The sequence below is a fragment of the Manis pentadactyla genome, chromosome 2 (assembly GCF_030020395.1).
Source record: "Manis pentadactyla isolate mManPen7 chromosome 2, mManPen7.hap1, whole genome shotgun sequence".
Lineage (NCBI taxonomy): Eukaryota > Metazoa > Chordata > Mammalia > Pholidota > Manidae > Manis > Manis pentadactyla.
In genome coordinates this window covers 154,718,414-154,743,991 of record NC_080020.1, presented here as the reverse complement: position 1 = coordinate 154,743,991, position 25,578 = coordinate 154,718,414, and the positions used below count along the sequence as shown (strand labels likewise).

General features: G+C 39.2%; 1 protein-coding gene and 1 pseudogene across 2 annotated transcripts in view; one reads left to right on the top strand and one right to left on the bottom strand.

Moving 5' to 3' along the window:
- LOC118909533 (girdin-like) overlaps window positions 1-25,578 on the bottom strand; it is a 113,742-nt gene that overhangs the window by 47,038 nt on the left and 41,126 nt on the right. For both annotated transcript variants that reach the window (XM_057496960.1, XM_057496961.1), the window contains one exon: window positions 11,568-11,725. In XM_057496960.1, the coding sequence (XP_057352943.1) occupies window positions 11,568-11,725 (158 nt within the window). The remainder of the gene's footprint in view (window positions 1-11,567; window positions 11,726-25,578) is intronic.
- Window positions 22,120-24,307, top strand: LOC118909525 (sushi repeat-containing protein SRPX-like; annotated as a pseudogene).

Here is a 25,578-nt window from a genome sequence, read left to right as displayed (position 1 = left end):
GGCTATCCATTAACTGTCAGTCAAACTAAGAACAGCAATCTCTCCTCCAATTTCCCTGGTGCAGCTGTTTATAGAATATCCTGGGCGTGTTCACTTCAACAGGTACATAATAATACAGACATCCACAATGAAAGCTATATCTTTTTGTTTTCAAGTTTTCCTACAGACTGTGTATTTTTTATACCTTGTATATTCAGTCAGATTTTTAAACCAAATTTTTTAAATAATCAGTAAATAAACATAACTGCTTTATTTTGTCTTTAAATTTAAATCTATACTCTGAAGACCAAATCTAGGAGAACAAATCAAGAAAAAAGGTAAGAAGAAAAAACTCCAAACACAAAAATCTTCTGTTCTTTTTGAAGTGCAAAATAAAAAATCTCCACTAGAGATTGGTCATGTCTTTACAGGCATAGCTCAGAGATACTGCAGGTTTGGTTCCAGACCACCCCAAGAAGCAAATATCATAATAAAGTGAATATCACAAAAAAGCAAGTCAAATGAATTTCTTGCTTTCCCAATGCATATAAAAGTCAGGTTTACACTATACTGTAGTTAATAGTGTACAATAGCATTATGTCTAATGTTAACTTTAAAATATTTATTGCTAAAAAATGCTAACCATCACCCGAGTTTTCAGCAAATTATCATCTTTTTGCTGGTGGAGTCTCTTGCCTCCACGGTGCTGGCTGCTGACTGCTCAGGGTGGTGGTTGCTGAAGGCTGGGGTGACTGTGGCAATTTCTTAAAACAACAATGAAGTTTTCCACACTGACAGACTCTTCCTTTCGTGGCTGGTTTCTCTGGAGCATGTTATGCTGTTTGATAGCGTTTCACCCACGGTGGAACATCTTTCAAAGCTGGAGTCAGTCCTCTCAAACTCCGCTGCTGCTTTATCAACTCAGTTTATGTAGTAGTCTAAACCGTTTGTTGTCATTTCAACAATCTTCACAGCATCTTCAGCAGGAATGGATAGCATCTCAAGAAACCCCTTTCTTTGCTCATCCACAAGACGGAAATCCTCATCCATTCAAGTTTTACCATGAGGTTGCAGCCATTCAGTCACATTTCCTGGCTCCACTTGTAATTCTAGTTCTCTTTCTGTTTTTGTGACATCTGCAGTTACTTCCTCCTCAGAGTCTTGAACCCCTCAAAGTCATCCATGAAGGCTGGAATTAACTTCTTCCAAAGTCTGTTAATACTGACATTTTGAGCTCCCTCCACGAATCACAAATGTTTTTAATGGCATCTAGAATAGTGACTACTTTCCAGGTTTCAGTTTACTTTGGCCAGATCCATCAAAGGAATCTATCCATGGCAGCTACAGCCTTATGAAATGTATTTCTTAAATAATAAGACTTGCAAGTCAGAATTACTCCTTGATCCATGGGCTGCAGAATGGCTGTTGTGTAAGCAGACACGCAAACACATTGCTCTTGTTGCACATCTCCACCAGAGCTGTTGGGTGAGCAGGTGCGTTGCCAATGAGCAGTAGTGTTTTGAAAGGAATCTTTTTTCTGAGCAGTCACTCTCAACAATGGGCCTGATATATGCAGTAAACCATACTGTAAACAGATATGCTGTCATCCAGGCTTTGTTGTTCCATATATGGAGAACAGGTAGAGTGGACTTAGCATAATTCTTTAGGGCCCTAGAGTTTTCAGAATGGTCAATGAACACTGGCTTCAACTTCAAGTCACCAGCTGTATTACCCCCTAACAAGAGAGCCAGCCTGTCTTTTGAAGCTTTGAAAGCAGGCTTGCTTTGACTTCTCCTTTCTAGGTATGGAAGTCCGAGGTGGCAAGTTCTTCTGATATAAGGCTGTTTTGTTTACATTGAAAATCCACTGCTCAGTGCAGCCACCTTCAAGAGTTGCCTTAGCCAGATCTTCTGGATAACTTGTTGCAGCTTCTAGGTCAGCACTTGCTGCTTCACCTGCACTTAGATGTGTTTTGGAGACATCCTCCTTCCTAAAACCTTAAGAACCAACCTCTGCTAGCTTCCAACTTTTCTTCTGCCCCTTCCTTACCTCTCTCAGCCTTTATGGAATTGAAGATAGTTAGGGCCTTGCTCTGGATGAGGCTTTGGCTTTAAGGAATGTGGCGGCTGGTTTGGTCTTCTATCCAGACCACTAAACCTTTCTCCCGATCAGCAGTAAGGCTGTTCCACTTTCTTTTCACCCAGGGGTTAACCAGAGTAGCGCTTTTAATATCCTTCAAGAACTCTTCCTTTGCGTTCAGAACCTGGCTAACTGCCACAAGAGGCCTAGCTTTCAGCCTGCCTCGGTTGTTGACATGCCTTCCTCGCTAAGCTTAACCTTTTTTAGCTTTTGATTTAAAGTGGGAGATGTGCAACTCTTCCTTTCACTTGAACACTTTAGAGCCCATCGTAGGGTTATTAACTGGCCTAATTTCAATATTGTTGTATCTCGGGGAATGGGGAGGCCCAAGAACATGGAGAGAGACAGGAATGGCCGGTTGTTAGAGCAATCAGAACATGCACAATACTTATGGATTAACTTTGGGTTGTGTTTCTGATACCCCGAAACAATTACAGTAGCCTTAAAGATCACCGATCACAGATCACCGTAACGAACTTTACAATAATGAAGAAGTTGAAATATTGTGAGAATTTCCAAAATGTGACACAAACATGAAGTGAGCAAATGCTTTTGGAAAATGGCACTGATAGACTTACTTGACACAGGATTGCCACAAACCTTCAATTTGTGAAGAAAGCAGTATGTGTGAGTGCAGTAAAGCCAAGTACGCAATTAAAGAACAATAGAATGAGGTATGCCTCGACATTTTCTTCACCAAGGATGGCCTATGTGACATTTATACTGACTTTCCTATAATGATCTTTGAAGACTAAATAAATATAATTTCATCAGCACTAACCAATCTGAGTATTTACCATTTCTAAGTACATGACTCAAGCATTTCCATTACTCAGTACAGAGAATACATACACAATATAATTTTTTTGTAATACTTTATGCTAACAATTCAGTCTTTTATGACATTTATTTTAAGAGCTAGACTTGTTGATCTGATTTGGGGGATGCTAGTATTTTGGATTTCACGGGATGTTAAAATAAAAAAAAAAAAAAAAAATTAAGGAGAGGGGCGGAAGATGGCGGCGTGAGTAGAGCAGCGGAAATCTCCTCCCAAAACAACATATATCTATGAAAATATAACAAAGACAACCCTTCCTAGAATAAAGACCAGAGGACACAGGACAATATCCAGACAACATCCACAACTGAGAGAACACTGCGCCTCGCGAAGGGGGTAAGATACAAGCCCCGGCCCCGCGGGAGCCGAGCGCCCCTCCCCCCAGCTCCCGGCGGGAGAAGAGCAGGCAGAGCGGGAGGGAGACGGAGCCCAGGACTGCCGAGCACCCAGCCCCAGCCATCCGGGACAGAGTGCAGGGCCCTCGATACTGGGAAAACAGGGCAGCAAGAACAGTGAGCAGGCACTGGAGGCTGGGCGACAGAGGACATAAGAAAAGCGCGCAACCATTTTTTTTTTTTTTCCTTTTTTGCTGCTTTGTTTTGGCGAGCGCTTTTTGGAAGTCTTAAAGGGACGGGGACCCCAATACTAGGGAAACAGGGCACAAAGACCGGTGAGCAGAGGCCTGAGGCTGGCACCGGAGAATAAAGAAAAACAAACGACCACCTTTTTTTTTTAATTAAAAAATTTTTTTTTTTTTTTTAATTAAAAAAATTTTTTTTCTTGTTTTTTTTTGTGGTCGTTGTTTTGTTTTGGCGGGTGCTTTTTGGAAGTCTTAAAGGGGCAGGGCGGGTCACTTAATCCAGAGGTAGGGAATCCGGGATCTCTGGGCAGCCTAACCCCTGGGCTGCAGGAAGCAGGGAGGCCCCTTACGGAGATAAATAGCCTCCGAGCAGCTCCTGCTCCAACGCGACTCCACCATTTTGGAGTAGCTGCCTGAGCCAGGCCACGCCCACGGCAACAGCGGAGATTAACTCCATAGCAGCCGGGCAGGAAGCAGAAACCCTGTCTGCGCGCAGCTGCGCAGCACAAGCCACTAGAGGCCGCTGTTCTCCCAGGAGAGGAGGGCCACAAACCAACAAGAAAGGAAGTCCTTCCAGCCGTCACTCGTCCCAGTTCTGCAGACTATTCCTATCACCATGAAAAGGCAAAGCTACAGGCAGACAAAGATCACAGAGACAACACCAGAGAAGGAGACAGAACTAACCAGTCTTCCTGACAAAGAATTCAAAATAAGAATCATAAACATGCTGACAGAGATGCAGAGAAATACGCAAGAGAAATGGGATGAAGTCCGGAAGGAGATCACAGATGCCAGAAAGGAGATCGCAGAAATGAAACAAACTCTGGAAGGGTTTATAAGCAGAATGGATAGAATGCAAGAGGCCATTGATGGAATTGAAATCAGAGAACAGGAACGCATAGAAGCTGACATAGAGAGAGACAAAAGGATCTCCAGGAATGAAACAATATTAAGAGAACTGTGTGACCAATCCAAAAGGAACAATATCAGTATTATAGGGGTCCCAGAAGAAGAAGAGAGAGGAAAAGAGATGGAAAGTATCTGAGAAGAAATAATTGCTGAAAACTTCCCCACACTGGGGGAGGAAGTAATCGAACAGACCACGGAAATACACAGAACCCCCAACAGAAAGGATCCAAGAAGGGCAACACCAAGACACATAATAATTAAAATGGCAAAGATCAAGGACAAGGAAAGAGTGTTAAAGGCAGCTAGAGAGAAAAAGGTCACCTATAAAGGGAAACCCATCAGGCTAACGTCAGATTTCTCAACAGAAACTCTACAGGCCAGAAGAGAATGGCATGATATCTTTAATACAATGAAACAGAAGGGCCTTGAACCAAGGATACTGTATCCAGCACGACTATCATTCAAATATGATGGTGGGATTAAACAATTCCCAGACAAACAAAAGCTGAGGGAATTTGCTTTCCACAAACCACCTCTACAGAACATCTTACAGGGACTGCTCTAGATGGGAGCACTCCTAGAAGGAGCACAGCACAAAACACCCAACATATGAAGAATCGAGGAGGAGGAACAAGAAGGGAGAGAAGAAAAGAATCTCCAGACAGTGTATATAACAGCTCAATAAGCGAGCTAAGTTAGGCAGTAAGATACTAAAGAGGCTAACCTTGAACTTTTGGTAACCACGAATTTAAAGCCTGCAATGGCAATAAGTACATATCTTTCAATAGTCACCCTAAATATTAATGGGTTGAATGCACCAATCAAAAGACACAGAGTAACAGAATGGATAAAAAAGCAAGACCCATCTATATGCTGCTTACAAGAAACTCACCTCAAACCCAAAGACATGAACAGACTAAAAGTCAAGGGATGGAAAAAAATATTTCAAGCAAACAACAGTGAGAAGAAAGCAGGGGTTGCAGTACTAATATCAGACAAAATAGACTTCAAAACAAAGAAAGTAACAAGAGATAAAGAAGGACACTACATAATGATAAAGGGCTCAGTCAAACAAGAGGATATAACCATTCTAAATATATATGCACCCAACACAGGAGCACCAGCATATGTGAAACAAATACTAACAGAACTAAAGGGGGATATAGACTGCAATGCATTTATTCTAGGAGACTTCAACACACCACTCACCCCAAAGGATAGATCCACTGGGCAGAAAATAAGTAAGGACACGGAAGCACTGAAAAACACAGTAGAGCAGATGGACCTAATAGACATCTATAGAACTCTACATCCAAAAGCAACAGGATATACATTCTTCTCAAGTGCACATGGAACATTCTCCAGAATAGACCACATACTAGGCCACAAAAAGAGCCTCAGAAAATTCCAAAAGATTGAAATCCTACCAACCAACTTTTCAGACCACAAAGGCATAAAATTAGAAATAAACTGTACAAAGAAAGCAAAGAGGCTCACAAACACATGGAGGCTTAACAACACGCTCCTAAATAATCAATGGATCAATGACCAAATCAAAATGGAGATCCAGCAATATATGGAAACAAATGACAACAACAACACTAAGCCCCAACTTCTGTGGGACACAGCAAAAGCAGTCTTAAGAGGAAAGTATATAGCAATCCAAGCATATTTAAAAAAGGAAGAGCAATCCCAAATGAATGGTCTAATGTCACAATTATCGAAATTGGAAAAAGAAGAACAGATGAGGCCTAAGGTCAGCAGAAGGAGGGACATAATAAAGATCAGAGAAGAAATAAATAAAATTGAGAAGAATAAAACAATAGCAAAAATCAATGAAACCAAGAGCTGGTTCTTCGAGAAAATAAACAAAATAGATAAGCCTCTAGCCAGACTTATTAAGAAGAAAAGAGAGTCAACACAAATCAACAGTATCAGAAACGAGAAAGGAAAAATCACGACGGACCCCACGGAAATGCAAAGAATTATTGGAGAATACTATGAAAACCTATATGCTAACAAGCTGGGAAACCTAGGAGAAATGGACAACTTCCTAGAAAAATATAACCTTCCAAGATTGACCCAGGAAGAAACAGAAAATCTAAACAGACCAATTACCAGCAACGAAATTGAAGCGGTAATCCAAAAACTACCAAAGAACAAAACCCCCGGGCCAGATGGATTTACCTCGGAATTTTATCAGACATACAGGGAAGACATAATACCCATTCTCTTTAAAGTTTTCCAAAAAATAGAGGAGGAGGGGATACTCCCAAACTCATTCTATGAAGCTAACATCACCCTAATACCAAAACCAGGCAAAGACCCCACCAAAAAAGAAAACTACAGACCAATATCCCTGATGAACGTAGATGCAAAAATACTCAACAAAATATTAGCAAACCGAATTCAAAAATACATCAAAAGGATCATACACCATGACCAAGTGGGATTCATTCCAGGGATGCAAGGATGGTACAACATTCGAAAGTCCATCAACATCATCCACCACATCAACAAAAAGAAAGACAAAAACCACATGATCATCTCCATAGATGCTGAAAAAGCATTTGACAAAGTTCAACATCCATTCATGTTAAAAACTCTCAGCAAAATGGGAATAGAGGGCAAGTACCTCAACATAATAAAGGCCATCTATGATAAACCCACAGCCAACATTATATTGAACAGTGAGAAGCTGAAAGCATTTCCTCTGAGATCGGGAACTAGACAGGGATGCCCACTCTCTCCATTGTTATTTAACATAGTACTGGAAGTCCTAGCCACGGCAATCAGACAAAATAAAGAAATACAAGGAATCGAGATTGGTAAAGAAGAAGTTAAACTGTCACTATTTGCAGATGACATGATACTGTACATAAAAAACCCTAAAGACTCCACCCCAAAACTACTAGAACTGATATCGGAATACAGCAAAGTTGCAGGATACAAAATCAACACACAGAAATCTGTGGCTTTCCTATATACTAACAATGAACCAACAGAAAGAGAAATCAGGAAAACAACTCCATTCACAATTGTATCAAAAAAAATAAAATACCTAGGAATAAACCTAACCAAAGAAGTGAAAGACTTATACTCTGAAAACTACAAGTCACTCTTAAGAGAAATTAAACGGGACACTAACAGATGGAAACTCATCCCATGCTCATGGCTAGGAAGAATTAATATCGTCAAAATGGCCATCCTGCCCAAAGCAATATACAGATTTGATGCAATCCCTATGAAACTACCAGCAACATTCTTCAATGAACTGGAACAAATAATTCAAAAATTCATATGGAAACACCAAAGACCCCGAATAGCCAAAGCAATCCTGAGAAAGAAGAATAAAGTAGGGGGGATCTCACTCCCCAACTTCAAGCTCTACTATAAAGCCATAGTAATCAAGACAATTTGGTACTGGCACAAGAGCAGAGCCACAGACCAATGGAACAGACTAGAGAATCTAGACATTAACCCAGACATATATGGTCAATTAATATTTGATAAAGGAGCCATGGACATACAATGGCGAAATGACAGTCTCTTCAACAGGTGGTGCTGGCAAAACTGGACAGCTACATGTAGGAGACTGAAACTGGACCATTGTCTAACCCCATATACAAAAGTAAACTCAAAATGGATCAAAGACCTGAATGTAAGCCATGAAACCATTAAACTCTTTGAAGAAAACATAGGCGAAAACCTCTTAGACATAAACATGAGTGACCTCTTCTTGAACATATCTCCCCGGGCAAGGAAAACAACAGCAAGAATGAGTAAGTGGGACTATATTAAGCTGAAAAGCTTCTGTACAGCAAAAGACACCATCAATAGAACAAGAAGGATCCCTACAGTATGGGAGAATATATTTGAAAATGACACATCCGATAAAGGCTTGACGTCCAGAATATATAAGGAGCTCTCACGCCTCAACAAACAAAAAACAAATAACCCAATTAAAAAATGGGCAGAGGAACTGAACAGACAGTTCTCCAAAAAAGAAATACAGATGGCCAACAGACACATGAAAAGATGCTCCACATCGCTAATTATCAGAGAAATGCAAATTAAAACTACAATGAGGTATCACCTCACACCAGTAAGGATGGCTGCCATCCAAAAGACAAACAACAACAAATGTTGGCAAGGCTGTGGAGAAAGGGAACCCTCCTACACTGCTGGTGGGAATGTAAGTTAGTTCAACCATTGTGGAAAGCAGTATGGAGGTACATCAAAATGCTCAAAACAGACTTACCATTTGACCCAGGAATTCCACTCCTAGGAATTTACCCTAAGAATGCAGCAATCAAGTATGAGAAAGATCAGTGCACCCCTATGTTTATTGCAGCACTATTTACAATAGCCAAGAATTGGAAGCAACCTAAATGTCCATCGATAGATGAATGGATAAAGAAGATGTGGTACATATACACAATGGAATACTACTCAGCCATAAGAAAAGGGCAAATCCAACCATTTGCAGCAACATGGATGGAGCTGGAGGGTATTATGCTCAGTGAAACAAGCCAAGCGGAGAAAGAGAAATACCAAATGATTTCACTTATCTGTGGAATATAAGAACAAAGGAAAAACTGAAGGAACAAAACAGCAGCAGAATCACAGAACTCAAGAATGGACTAACAGGTACCAAAGGGAAAGGGACTGGGGAGGATGGGTGGGTAGGGAGGGATAAGGGGGGGAGAAGTAGGGGGGTATTAAGATTAACATGCATGGGGGGGGTAGGAGAAAAGGGAGGGCTGTACAACACAGAGAAGGCAAGTAGTGATTCTACAACATTTTGCTATGCTGATGGACAGTAACTGTAAAGGGGTTTATAGGGGAGACCTGGTATAGGGGAGAGCCTAGTAAACATAATATTCATCATGTAAGTGTAGATTAGTGATAGCAAAAAAAAAAAAAAAAAATGGCAGTTCCTGTGTGGTAACCTCCAACGAGTTCTACACAAGGGTATAAAGGGCATATAAAAGTGTAGGCAAAGGGTCTGTTTGTGTTTATACAGAGGATCAAAGCCTAATTGGGCTACCCCGAAAATGAACTAAGATACGATATGAAAAAGAACTTCCAACATCTGCACTCTCTGGAAGACTCATGCCAGAAGATGATCATCAAAAAACCCCAACAAAGATCCACGCACTGCTACAGCTGTAGATGCACTCATCCCACCAGTTCCTGGACTTGCCATGGGAATGAGGAAGGAGACATCTAAGCTGGCCTGTGCATACAGTAAAACAACAAAATTGGACTGGATCTATACTGTTGGAACTCAACCAAGAATTTGGAGAAGTGCAAATTGTAGCGCTCCAAAGTCTTACAACTACAAACTATTTACTGTTAAAAGAACATATGGCATGTAAACAGTCCCCAGGAATGGGTTGTTTTAATTTGTCTGATTTCTCTCAGACTGTTCAAGTTCAGTTGGACAATATCCACCATATCATAGATAAGTTTTCACAAATGCCTAAGGTGCCTAACTGGTTTTCTTGGTTTCACTGGAGATGGCTGGTAATTACAGATATGCTTTGGTTATGTAACTATACTCCTATTATGTTAATGTGTGTGTGCAATTTAAGTAGTAGCTTAAAACCTATACATGCTGAATTTACTCTACAAGAAGATATGTCAAAGAAATAATCAATCTTCCCATGTTTTCTTCCGCCTGCTACTTCTATAGCTTTTCTTCTTCCTTCCTAATTACAACCCTTAAATAGAATTCGTGCCTCATATCAAATTTACCGAGTATCATAATTCTTCCAAGTGGTAAAGATACCTCAAGACAAATGCTGGGCATAGAAGCCACAGGGCATAAATATGCAAAGAAGTAAAAAGCTAACTTTTTCAAACAATAAGGCTTCTCTCTCACTTACCAACTTCACATTTCCCTGTATGGCCCCGGAAGATGACTGGTTAGCCAGAGACGGGTAAGATTCCTCAAGGGAGGAACAACCTAAGACAGGCACAGTCGCAGGGGGGCCATCAGGTGAGAAATTGGGGATCAACAGAGGTGAGGCTTAGAACCTCACCCCCGCGTTCTGAGAGAAATCTTCTGCATACGTGGATGTTTTATTGCCCTGGTCTAGCTTGGATTAACACATAGTCTACAGGAACACACCTGATCATCTACATGTGCTCTCTTACAACACTAAACTATGTTTTCTACCTTTATCTTGTATTTACCTACCACTTCAGCATTTTATTAAAAATAATAATAATAAAGAGAGAAATGTGGTATCCACATATAAATCAAGTATAAAAACCAAATGAGTATTCATATTTGAACTGACTGTTTAGAGTTCATAATGCATGAGCAAAACCGAAAGTTTCTGTGATGACTGCCCTTGTACTGTTCACTATGTAACTTATTCATTATGTAAGAATTTGTTCTACATGTAAAAACTTGTTTGTTATGCCTCAGAAGATTGGAGACTGACAAAAATTAGGCTTGGCGTGGATTAATGCTTGTGCATTGAGCATTGACTCCCCTATACAGAATTTTATTGTTGTTAACAACCATTTGATCAATAAATATGAGAGATGCCCTCACAAAAAAAAAAAAAAAAAAAAAAAAAAAGGACAGACTTCCAATGGTAAAATAAATTAGTAACCGGGATGTAATGTATAGCATAAGGAATATAGTCAAGATATTGTAACAGCCTGGTAGGGTGATAGCTGGAACCTAGAATTATGTATATAAATGTTCTACCACTGTGTTGTACACTTGAAACTCATGTAATGTAATACTGTGTGTCAACTACCCTTCAATAAAAAATAATTATTAAAAAAAAAAAAAAAAAATTAAGAAGACCCCAAAATACCAAGGAAGAACATTATTTTATAAATGAAAGGATATTTTAAAACTAGAAAGATAGGAAGGACAAAAATCCAGAATAAAGGACATAGTGTAGACTGGTAAGATTTAGCATTAGGAAATCCTTATGCCAGTTTCCTTATTTTTCTCATTTTGACAAATACTAGTAAAACTCTGACACAGGCTAGTCAATGGGAACCACTGCTGTATATGCCATAAGTCTATACACATTACTTAGGTCAACTCTGTGACCATATAAATTCAATGAAACTTGAAAATCAGCAACTTACAATTCGTCCCTAAGCCTTCTTATCTTGGCTTTAGTGTCTGCCAGTTGTTGACTTTCTGTTTGCCTCATGCCTGGAGAACCACAGGGTGACTGTACAGATGAAGAGGCATGGGGTAGAAAGTGAAGACCATCTTGCTCTTCAGAGAGTTCTGTGATAGTCTAAGGAAATACAGAAATAAACACAGATTCACTTTTAGTATTCTAGGTTATGAGAACATCAACATGATTCACTGCATGTAGTACTGTACTACAATATGAAAAACATCTCATTGGTCAAAAAATATCTTAACTTTGTGATACGTAGCTCTCATTTTTAAAAGTTTCACTCAACAATTCATGGATAAGCTATTTAGTTGACAATACTAGAAGACAACTTACTATTTTTTCCTTCCTAGTTCTTTTAAGAAATCAATTGTGATAAAAGTAACGATTCCGATAGCAATGTTGGAAAGGCATAGGAAAATGACATAGAAAAAAAATTAAGCCAAGAGTGATATGTCTACAACTGTGCTGGCCAATATTGTAGCCAATAGCACAAGTAGCTATTTAAAATCTTTTCAAGTTAAACACAAGGTTCCTTGTCATACTAGCCACCTTTCAAGTGCACAATGGCCATATATAACAAGTGGTTACCGTACTGCACAGAGCAGAAATACAATCTTGCCATCACTGCAGAACTGGACAATGCTCTAGAACTGACCTAACAGGGGCCTGACAGGGACCTAATAGGACCTCAGAAGTTTAGTTCAATTTCTTAATTCTGCAAGTAAGGTAACTGAGTCACAGGAATTGATTTGCTTATGATCACACAAGCTAGTAGCAAGCAATGCCAAGACTCTAGGCCAGTTTCTTGACTCCATATCCTATGCTCTCCTCTTACAGTATTGGTCCAATCTGCTTCCCATGTCAATGCTACTTTTATTTCTTTGTCTAAAGACGCTCTATGGGACACAAATCTCCTTCTACTTATCCTAGACCTGAACTTTAAAGGGCTATTTAACCTACATGGACTTCATTCAATCATATTCTCCTCTAATTTTCCTCTTTTTGAAAACTCTCTTTATTCTAAACTAATTTCTCAGGTTTTCTTTCAAACTTCGCAGGCAAACAGAAATTGTCTTCAATAGCAACTTCAACTGTCCTCCTCCAGAATGGGTGGGAATACCACCTTGAGACCATGAAATCACAATCCTCACTTTGTTTCTCATCACCAAGTCTTATAATGCCCTCACTGAATCATTACTTTTCTTATTTTTTTAACCACTCATCACAATTCATTTCTTTATCCTCTGCATTTTTTTTTCAGCACCTGAATCAAGGTCTGTCCTACTACTGCTGTTACAGATTCCAGTATGCCTACTAATAAACCACAGAGTGGAGCTTCACAGTCCCTTTTCTCTCTACAACTCCACATCCACTCGCTATTCAATAAATAGATGGTAGGAGGGGCGGAAGATGGCGGCGTGAGTAGAGCAGCGGAAATCTCCTCCCAAAACCACATATATCTATGAAAATACAACAAAGACAACCCTTCCCAGAATAAAGACCAGAGGACACAGGACAATATCCAGACCACATCCGCATCTGAGAGAACCCAGCGCCTCACGAAGGGGGTAAGATACAAGCCCTGGCCCGGCAGCAGCCGAGCGCCCATCCCCCCAACTTCCGGCGGGAGAAGAATAGGCAGAGCGGGAGGGAGACGGAGCTCAGGACTGCCGAACACCCAGCCCCAGCCATCCGGGCCAGAGTGCAGACACAGTACGTGCCCAGGGGGCCCTGGATGCTAGGGAAACAGGGCAGCAAGAACAGTGAGCGGGCACCAGAGGTCAGGCGCCAGAGGACATAAGAAAAGCGCGTGACCAATTTTTTTTTTTTGCTGTTTTGTTTTGGCGAGCGCTTTTTGGAAGTCTTAAAGGGATAGGGAACCCAATACCAGGGAAACAGGGCAGCAAGAACAGTGAGCGAGCACCGGTGGCCTGGCACTGGAGGACACCAGAAAAGCGAGCGCCCATTATTATTATTATTATTATTTTTGCTGTTTTGTTTTGGCGAGCGCTTTTTGGAAGTCTTAAAGGGGGGATAGGGACCCCAATACTAGGGAAACAGGGCAGCAAGACCGGTGAGCAGAAGCCTGAGGCTGGCGCCGGAGAATAAAGAAAAATGAGCAGCCACCATTTTTTTTTTTTTTAATTTAAAATTTTTTTTTTTTTTGCTGGTCGTTGCTTTGTTTTGGCGGGTGCTCTTTGGAAGTCTTAAAGGCGCAGGGCGGGACACTTAATCCAGAGGTAGGGAATCCGGGGATCTCTGGGCACCCTAACCCCTGGGCTGCAGGGAGCAGGGAAACCCCTTACGGAGATAAATAGCCTCCCAGCCTCTCCCGCTCCAACGCGACTCCACCACTTTGGATTAGCTGCCCGAGCCAGGCCACGCCCACAGCAACAGCGGAGATAAACTCCATAGCAGCCGGGCAGGAAGCAGAAGTCCTGACTGCCGCAGCTGCGCAGCACAAGCCACTAGAGGTCGCTGTTCTCCCAGGAGAGGAGAGCCACAAACCAAAAAGAAAGGAAGTTCTTCCAGCCGTCACTGGTCCCAGCTCTGCAAACTATTCCTATCACCATGAAAAGGCAAAGCTACAGGCAGACAAAGATCACAGAGACAACACCAGAGGAGACAGACCTAACCAGTCTTCCTGAAAAAGAATTCAAAATAAGAATCATAAACATGCTGACAGAGATGCAGAAAAATACGCAAGAGAAATGGGATGAAGTCCGGAGGGAGATCACAGATGCCAGAAAGGAGATCACAGAAATGAAACAAACTCTGGAAGGGTTTATAAGCAGAATGGATAGGATGCAAGAGGCCATTGAAGGAACTGAAACCAGAGAACAGGAACGCATAGAAGCTGACATAAAGAGAGACAAAAGGATCTCCAGGAATGAAACAATATTAAGAGAACTGTGTGACCAATCCAAAAGGAACAATATCCGTATTATAGGGGTCCCAGAAGAAGAAGAGAGAGGAAAAGAGATGGAAAGTATCTTAGAAGAAATAATTGCTGAAAACTTCCCCACACTGGGGGAGGAAGTAATCGAACAGACCACGGAAATACACAGAACCCCCAACAGAAAGGATCCAAGAAGGGCAACACCAAGACACATAATAATTAAAATGGCAAAGATCAAGGACAAGGAAAGAGTGTTAAAGGCAGCTAGAGAGAAAAAGGTCACCTATAAAGGGAAACCCATCAGGCTAACGTCAGATTTCTCAACAGAAACCCTACAGGCCAGAAGAGAATGGCATGATATATTTAATACAATGAAACAGAAGGGCCTTGAACGAAGGATACTGTATACAGCACGACTATCATTCAAATATGACGGTGGGATTAAACAATTCCAAGACAAACAAAAGCTGAGGGAATTTGGTTTCCACAAACCACCTCTACAGAACATCTTACAGGGACTGCTCTAGATGGGAGCACTCGTAGAAACAGCACAGCACAAGTCAACCAACATATGAAGAATCAAGGAGGAGGAATAAAAAGGGAGAGAAGAAAAGAATCTCCAGACAGTGTATATAACAGCTCAATAAGCGAGCTAAGTTAGGCAGTAAGATACTAAAGAGGCTAACCTTGAACCTTTGGTAACCACGAATTTAAAGCCTGCAATGGCAATAAGTACATATCTTTCAATAGTCACCCTAAATGTTAATGGACTGAATGCACCAATCAAAAGACACAGAGTAATAGAATGGATAAAAAAGCAAGACCCATCTATATGCTGCTTACAAGAAACTCACCTCAAACCCAAAGACATGTACAGACTAAAAGTAAAGGGATGGATAAACATATTTCAAGCAAACAACAGCGAGAAGAAAGCAGGGGTTGCAGTACTAATATCAGACAAAATAGACTTCAAAACAAAGAAAGTAACAAGAGATAAAGAAGGACACTACATAATGATAAAGGGCTCAGTCCAACAAGAGGATATAACCATTCTAAGTATATATGCACCCAACACAGGAGCACCAGCATATGTGAAACAAATACTAACAGAACTGAAGGGGGAAATAGACTGCAATGCATTCATTCTAGGAGACTTCAACACACCACTCACCCCAAAGGATAGATCCACCGGGCAGAAAATAAGTAAGGACACGGAAGCACTGAACAACACAGTAGAGCAGATGGACCTAATAGACATCTATAGAACTTTACATCCAAAAGCAACAGGATATACATTCTTCTCAAGTGCACATGGAACATTCTCCAGAATAGACCACATACTAGGCCACAAAAAGAGCCTCAGAAAATTCCAAAAGATTGAAATCCTACCAACCAACTTTTCAGACCACAAAGGCATAAAACTAGAAATAAACTGTACAAAGAAAGCAAAGAGGCTCACAAACACATGGAGGCTTAACAACACGCTCCTAAATAATCAATGGATCAATGACCAAATCAAAATGGAGATCCAGCAATATATGGAAGCAAATGACAACAACAACACTAAGCCCTAACTTCTGTGGGACACAGCAAAAGCAGTCTTAAGAGGAAAGTATATAGCAATCCAAGCATATTTAAAAAAGGAAGAGCAATCCCAAATGAATGGTCTAATGTCACAATTATCGAAATTGGAAAAAGAAGAACAAATGAGGCCTAAGGTCAGCAGAAGGAGGGACATAATAAAGATCAGAGAAGAAATAAATAAAATTGAGAAGAACAAAACAATAGCAAAAATCAATGAAACCAAGAGCTTGTTCTTCGAGAAAATAAACAAAATAGATAAGCCTCTAGCCAGACTTATTAAAAAGAAAAGAGAGTCAACACAAATCAACAGTATCAGAAACGAGAAAGGAAAAATCACGACGGACCCCACAGAAATACAAAGAATTATTAGAGACTACTATGAAAACCTATATGCTAACAAGCTGGGAAACCTAGGAGAAATGGACAACTTCCTAGAAAAATACAACCTTCCAAGACTGACCCAGAAAGAAACAGAAAATCTAAACAGACCAATTACCAGCAACGAAATTGAAGCGGTAATCAAAAAACTACCAAAGAACAAAATCTCCGGGCCAGACGGATTTACCTCGGAATTTTATCAGACATACAGGGAAGACATAATACCCATTCTCCTTAAAGTTTTCCAAAAAATAGAGGAGGAGGGGATACTCCCAAACTCATTCTATGAAGCTAACATCACCCTAATACCAAAACCAGGCAAAGACCCCACCAAAAAAGAAAACTATAGACCAATATCCATGATGAATGTAGATGCAAAAATACTCAACAAAATATTAGCAAACCGAATTCAAAAATACATCAAAAGGATCGTACACCATGACCAGGTGGGATTCATCCCAGGGATGCAAGAATGGTACAACATTCGAAAGTCCATCAACATCATCCACCACATCAACAAAAAGAAAGACAAAAACCACATGATCATCTCCATAGATGCTGAAAAAGCATTTGACAAAGTTCAACATCCATTCATGATAAAAACTCTCAGCAAAATGGGAATAGAGGGCAAGTACCTCAACATAATAAAGGCCATCTATGATAAACCCACAGCCAACATTATATTGAACAGTGAGAAGTTGAAAGCATTTCCTCTGAGATCGGGAACTAGACAGGGATGCCCACTCTCTCCACTGTTATGTAACATAGTACTGGAGGTCCTAGCCACGGCAATCAGACAAAACAAAGAAATACAAGGAATCCAGATTGGTAAAGAAGAAGTTAAACTGTCACTATTTGCAGATGACATGATACTGTACATAAAAAACCCTAAAGACTCCACCCCAAAACTACTAGAACTGATATTGGAATACAGCAAAGTTGCAGGATACAAAATCAACACACAGAAATCTGTGGCTTTCCTATATACTAACAATGAACCAATAGAAAGAGAAATCAGGAAAACAACTCCATTCACAATTGTATCAAAAAAAATAAAATACCTAGGAATAAACCTAACCAAAGAAGTGAAAGACTTATACTCTGAAAACTACAAGTCACTCTTAAGAGAAATTAAAGGGGGCACTAACAGATGGAAACTCATCCCATGCTTGTGGCTAGGAAGAATTAATATTGTCAAAATGGCCATCCTGCCCAAAGCAATATACAGATTTGATGCAATCCCTATGAAACTACCAGCAACATTCTTCAATGAACTGGAACAAATAATTCAAAAATTCATATGGAAACACCAAAGACCCCGAATAGCCAAAGCAATCCTGAGAAAGAAGAATAAAGTAGGGGGGATCTCACTCCCCAACTTCAAGCTCTACTATAAAGCCATAGTAATCAAGACAATTTGGTACTGGCACAAGAGCAGAGCCACAGACCAATGGAACAGACTAGAGAATCCAGACATTAACCCAGACATATATGGTCAATTAATATTTGATAAAGGAGCCATGGACATACAATGGCGAAATGACAGTCTCTTCAACAGATGGTGCTGGCAAAACTGGACAGCTACATGTAGGAGAATGAAACTGGACCATTGTCTAACCCCATACAAAAGTAAACTCAAAATGGATCAAAGACCTGAATGTAAGTCATGAAACCATTAAACTCTTGGAAGAAAACATAGGCAAAAACCTCTTAGACATAAACATGAGTGACCTCTTCTTGAACATATCTCCCCAGGCAAGGAAAACAACAGCAAAAATGAGTAACTGGGACTATATTAAGCTGAAAAGCTTCTGTACAGCAAATGCACCATCAATAGAACAAAAAGGAACCCTACAGTATGGGAGAATATATTTGAAAATGACACATCTGATAAAGGCTTGACGTCCAGAATATATAAAGAGCTCACATGCCTCAACAAACAAAAAACAAATAACCCAATTAAAAAATGGGCAGAGGAACTGAACAGACAGTTCTCCAAAAAAGAAATACAGATGGCCAACAGACACATGAAAAGATGCTCCACATCGCTAATTATCAGAGAAATGCAAATTAAAACTACAATGAGGTATCACCTCACACCAGTAAGGATGGCTGCCATCCAAAAGACAAACAACAACAAATGTTGGCAAGGCTGTGGAGAAAGGGAACCCTCCTACACTGCTGGTGGGAATGTAAGTTAGTTCAACCATTGTGGAAAGCAGTATGGAGGTACATCAAAATGCTCAAAACAGACTTACCATTTGACCCAGGAATTCCACTCCTAGGAATTTACCCTAAGAATGCAGCAATCAAGTATGAGAAAGATCAGTGCACCCCTATGTTTATTGCAGCACTATTTACAATAGCCAAGAATTGGAAGCAACCTAAATGTCCATCGATAGATGAATGGATAAAGAAGATGTGGTACATATACACAATGGAATACTACTCAGCCATAAGAAAAGGGCAAATCCAACCATTTGCAGCAACATGGATGGAGCTGGAGGGTATTATGCTCAGTGAAACAAGCCAAGCGGAGAAAGAGAAATACCAAATGATTTCACTTATCTGTGGAATATAAGAACAAAGGAAAAACTGAAGGAATAAAACAGCAGCAGAATCACAGAACTCAAGAATGGACTAACAGGTACCAAAGGGAAAGGGACTGGGGAGGATGGGTGGGTAGGGAGGGATAAGGGGGGGGAGAAGTAGAGGGGTATTAAGATTAGCATGCATGGGGGGGTGGGAGAAAGGGGAGGGCTGTACAACACAGAGAAGGCAAGTAGTGATTCTACAACATTTTGCTATGCTGATGGACAGTGACTGTAAAGGCGTTTATAGGGGAGACCTGGTATAGGGGAGAGCCTAGTAAACATAATATTTGTCATGTAAGTGTAGATTAGTGATACCCAAAACAAAACAAAACAAAACAAAAAGAAAAAAACAACAAAAAAAGGGCAGTTCCTGTGTGGTAACCTCCAATGAGTTCTACACAAGGGTATAAAGGGCATATAAAAGTGTAGGCAAACGGTCTGTTTGTGTTTATACAGAGGATCAAAGCCTAATTGGGCTACCCCAAAAATGAACTAAGATACGATATGAAAAAGAACCTCCAACATCAACACTCTCTGGAAGACTCATGCCAGAAGATGATAATCAAAAAACCCCAACAAAGATCCACGCACTGCTACAGCTGTAGATGCACTCATCCCACCAGCTCCTGGACTTGCCATGGGAATGAAGAAGGAGATATCTAAGCTGGCCTGTGCATACAGTAAAACAACAAATTTGACTGGATCTATACTGTTGGAACTCAACCAAGAATTAGGAGAAGTGCAAATTGTAGCGCTCCAAAATCTTACAACTACAGACTATTTACTGTTAAAAGAACATAAGGGACGTGAACATTCCCCAGGAATGGGTTGTTTTAATTTGTCTGATTTCTCTCAGACTGTTCAAGTTCAGTTGGACAATATCCACCATATCATAGATAAGTTTTCACAAATGCCTAAGGTGCCTAACTGGTTTTCTTGGTTTCACTGGAGATGGCTGGTAATTATAGATATGCTTTGGTTATGTAACTATACTCCTATTATGTTAATGTGTGTGCGCAATTTAAGTAGTAGCTTAAAACGTATACATGCTGAAGTTACTCTACAAGAAGATATGTCAAAGAAATAATCAATCTTCCCATGTTTTCTTCCGCCTGCTACTTCTATAGCTTTTCTTCATCCTTCCTAATTACAACCCTTAAATAGAATTCGTGCCTCATATCAAATTTACTGAGTATCATAATTCTTCCAAGTGGTAAAGATACCTCAAGACAAATGCTGGGCATAGAAGTCACAGGGCATAAATATGTAAAGTAAAAAGCTAACCTTTTCAAACAGTAAGGCTTCTCTCTCACTGATCAACTTTACATTTCCCTGTATGGCCCCGGAAGATGACTGGTTAGCCAGAGACGGGTAAGATTCCTCAAGAGAGGAACAACCTAAGACAGGCACAGTTGCAGGGGGGCCATCAGGTGAGAAATTGGGGATCAACAGAGGTGAGGCTTAGAACCTCACCCCCCCTGTTCTGAGAGAAATCTTCTGCATACGTGGATGTTTTATTGCCCCTGTCTAGCTTGGATTAACACATAGTCTACAGGCACACACCTGATCATCTACATTTGCTCCCCTACAACACTAAACTATGTTTTCTACCTTTATCTTGTATCTACCTACCACTTCAGCATTTTATTAAAAATAATAATAGAGAAATGTGGTATCCACATATAAATCAAGTATAAAAATCAAATGAGTATTCATATTTGAACTGACTGTTTAGAGTTCATAATGCATGAGCAAAACCAAAAGTTTCTGTGATGACAGCCCTTGTACTGTTCACTATGTAACTTATTCACTATGTAAGAATTTGTTCTCCATGTAAGAACTTGTTCGTTATGCCTCAGAAGATTGGAGACTGATGAAAATTAGGCTTGGGGTGGATTAATGATTGTGCATTGAGCATTGACTCCCGTATACAGAATTTTATTGTTGTTAAGAACCATTTGATCAATAAATATGAGATATGCCCTCACAAAAAAAAAAAAAAAAAAAAAGTACACACTTCCAATGGTAAAATAAACAAGTAACCGGGATGTAATGTATAGCATAAGGAATATAGTCAAGATATTGTAACAACTTGGTATGGTGATAGCTGGTACCTAGAATTGTCATGTATATAAATGTTGAATCACTATGTTGTACACCTGAAACTAATGTAATGTAGTACTGTGTGTCAACTACCCTTCAATAAAAAATAATTATCTACAAAAAAATAAAATAAATAAATAAATAGAGGTTTCTCCATGATAGAACCATTCCCCTTTTCTGCCTTGTTTCATACGAGCATGACTCCCAAGTCAATGTATCTATCGTAAACCTTGAATCACTCAATTCCCCGCTTTTTGCCCACCCAAAAAGATTATTCTTTTACTCTAGACTTCCTACTTAGCCTGGAACTGCAATTTAGCCCTTAAGTATTACCCTTACTTTTGAATTTAATACTATCATTCCATTCTTTGACTCTGAATCACATTGGGGAACAAAGAAAAGGGTATGAATATTTAGAGGACTTTTAGCTAGGGGATTTTCCTATAAGAGCTTATTCAGTATTATAGTCTGCAATAGAGATATTATGTCTGTACACATAAGGAAACTGAGGTTTATATAGATTAAATAACCAAAGTCACATATCTAATGGTAGTTAACAGGAATTCAAATTAAAGTTTAACTAAAACACTATGTTATTTTTCTATCATTAGTTTTTCTATTCCTGCTCCAAGGTGATAAAGAACTCTCTAAGAAACACAAAAACAAAAAAATACACAGCACTGATACAGATCACAACATCCATTTTCAAGTATGTTCTTTGTAATGCCCATCAATTGTTCTATTGGAAATCTTGCTCAGTTCCTGGCAAATGTCCTTATCCAGCATAGCAGTGGGCACAAAAATAGTTGTTCATAATTATTTAACTAAATAACTCACAAAATGGAAAACTCAAGAGAAGTACTGAAGACACATAGTCCACTTGAACTTAGTTAAGTAGTGAAATAGAGATTATCAAGAGCTTCCAGATGCCAACAGAGTACAAAAGAACTATGGACAGCAAACTATTTTTTAAAAATAAAAAAAGAAAGAAACCTGGTACTAAGAATTAAGAGTATCCAGAAATATTTTTAACTAAGATTACATAGTATTTTGACTTCTAATGGTGACAGTTTCTTGAGCAGAAAGCTTCCAAACATTTCAAAAAAATCTGAGAGGAAATGGTATTAAAGCATAACTTTAATTTCATAAGTCGCCTCTCATCCTTCTGACCCTAGACATTCTACTAGCAGTTGCAAATAACATCTTTCTTTAAATTCCTACAGTATTTAGTTAGATGTCTCATTTGGTAATTATCACTTTTAAAATTTTATTAGAGTTAATTATGTTATTAAAATAACTTCCCTATTTGATTGTAACAATCTATGCTTCTTTTTGAAAGTTAGTTTGTTGCTCCAACGCACTCTTAGTACAAGACCTTGCAAAAAGCAGGGGCTTACAAATATATCAGAATGAACACAAAAATATATTATCAAGGCTGAGAACAAAATTCAGGTGACCTAATAATTCTACTTATAGCACTCATCATTAAGGAAAATAATCAAAGATTTGTTTCAGGTAAAGGTGGATTTAGACGAAGGTATTATATTGGTTAGTTAGGAACACAAGCATTGGAATTAGACTTGGCAAGTTATTTAACTTCTCTGAGTTTGAACATCCTCATCTATAAAATGGGGTTATTGCATAGAATTGATAAGATAGTATTGGATAAAACTTGTAACACAAAGCTTGGCAAAAATAAAACAGCAATAATGAAGAGATCTTAAATTTAGTAAGCTCTCCTATTTGGTTCTTAATAAAAGGAGATGATTAAACAGATACTTGTTCTACAGCACTAAGAATAAAAAAGTGAAGAGTAATTAAAAACAGGGTGACCAAACTATACTTTCTAGATTGAAGAGACAATTAAGACAAAAGATCAATTAGGACAGAAAAAAAAGGGCTCTCTGTTCTAAACAGAGAGAGCATCCCCAGTGGGCAGCTTGCAGTTGCCAATACTGACTGAAAAGTGACGTCTCACTCATGCCATGCCCGCAAACGTAGGGTGCTTAAGTGCATAGATGGTGCCTATTTTAACTCCAGTGAGACGACTACTGTTCACCAGGGTACACATTATAGGTTTGTATAGAGTATGGAGTAGACCTTCAATATTTATTTGTTGAAATATATTTAAGTGGAAGCAGTCATGTGTATGGATAGGGAGGAGCTGTTGACCAGTCTCTTGTGTTCATATGGAATCTCCTAGAATCAAATGCCCAAGTGTGAAGGATGCACACTAATGCAACCAAATAAACTGACAGTCCATGTGTCCAGGGAGACTCCTGACGGAAGAAACATATCAGACAACATTTTAACTGATGTTATTCTAAAAGGCATCCTCCCAGACTTGAATTTTCAAGGAGACCACAAGATCCAGTACATAGGTCAGAACAGGGCCAAGAAGGGTATTTGCAAGTAAGACACACTAGCAGAAACTCAACTCTCCAGAGAATGATTACATAAAGTGCCCCAGCAACAGCCATAATTACAGACCCACCTGTGGGTCCTACTGCTACAGACCTTCTGCATTATTGGCTATGAACTACAGGGTATCCCTGACCAAGTCTGTCAGTCCAACCTGGCTTGGTCTGGCACAGAGCCCACGTGTACAGCCATGAATGTCAATGTGGGTGTCAGAATAGCAGTTTTCTGACTCCTGGATCAGTTTCATCAGAAAAGGAGGGTCCTCACAGTGTCCATACCCATAGCTGGAAACCTCTTCTGGCTGCAGCTGGGAATGCTACAACAAGGACAGCACGGCCTGGATCTTTGATACCTCACAGTGCTGGAGCTGGTAGGCATGTCCAGCAGGATGGGAGCAAAGATTATGCCTCCAGCACTAGTGCTGCAGCTCAAGCTGTTACTGCAAATTCCACTCTGCTCCTTCAGTGTGGTGCTAGAGGATAAGGATGACACAGACAAGGAGCATAAGGTCTCTCTGGTGAACCCTATGACTCTCTTCAACTTGACTGAGGCTTTCCCCTTGAGAAAGAGGAGGTGGTCCTACAAGCTGAAATGGGCCAAATCTGTAACACCCTATCTGAAACACTTGGGAGTTCCACTTTTCTTTCTACATGGTGCTATGTACACAGAAAGGCCTTGAAAATCTTTGATATACAGATTTTTATTTATAAGTTTTAAGTCTATTTTATAAGCCTTCTTTCTACTTAAAAATTAGCATAACGCTTTTTGTACTTTGGATTGTTCTCAAAAATGATATAAATATGGTAGTTACTCTTTCTTTCCTCATTCCATCTTTGCTGGTGTTATCAGTGTGACATATATAACTTTTTTCTATTTTGCTTTTTACATAAAATTTTTATTAATGAAATTTTTTGGAGAAAAAACTCAAAAAAAGTTAAAGGGAAAACCTAACCAGCTTGTTTCAATCCAACAGAATGATAGAGAATTATATTTACATTTGTCTAATATTTTTCACAATTATCTTAAATTATCTTTTCTAATTAGTCCACTGGCAACCCAAATTGAAAAAATTTTACCCCAGAAAACTGGGTTTAAACTAGCTTTCCAGATACGTGATATGAGAATGTGACTTTTTTCTTGTTAGAAAAACAAATTCATTTAAAATGTTTCTTAATCAGTCAAGATAATAGATTTTAAAAGGTTTTTCATCACTCTATGTTTTTATATTTTGACACAGATCATGTAATGACAAGTATTTTGTTCACATTTCTCCAAAATAATGTCTGCCTTCACCCCATATTAATCATTTCATGTGAGGTCAATTTATACATATACACCAGTTACATGAAACTAAAGTATAGATTTTTAGAAATAATTCCTCAGAAGTTGGAGGACACCTTATCAAAATGCTCTAGAACAAAGAATGTTCTAGAGAATTGATAAAGCAGTAAAATGTACTAATATTAAAAGACTATACAGTATATTCAGTATATATATATATATATATATATATACAGTAAATATGATTCAAAATTCAGATTGAAATGAAATGATCTAAGTACCTCAGAATAAGTTTGACATATACTCAGGATACTTTTTAGGTCACTGTTTTCTTTCTTCAGTCTCAATGTCTTAGATTTTTTTTTTTTTTTTTAGTTGTTGCTCTAAAATATTTACTTATTTCCTATACATTTTCTCTTTTAATGTGCAAATGAAACTGAAAATTCTTATCAGAAATGAATACACTGTATAGCAACACAGAGTTTTGGTTCAGAAAATAAAAATCTCTAGGAATTTCTTTGATGTAGTCTTTCGTTAGTCCCACGAGTGATCAAATTTTCTATAAATAAGCTCAAAACTGCCTCTCCCATGTAAATGGAACATCTGATCAAGGCTACACATTCTCCTGAAGGGCAGAGTACTCTGGTCAGCTATTAAGAAAACATTACTCAGCATCATTTGCAACAAAGTCTAGACTCCTCTAAAAA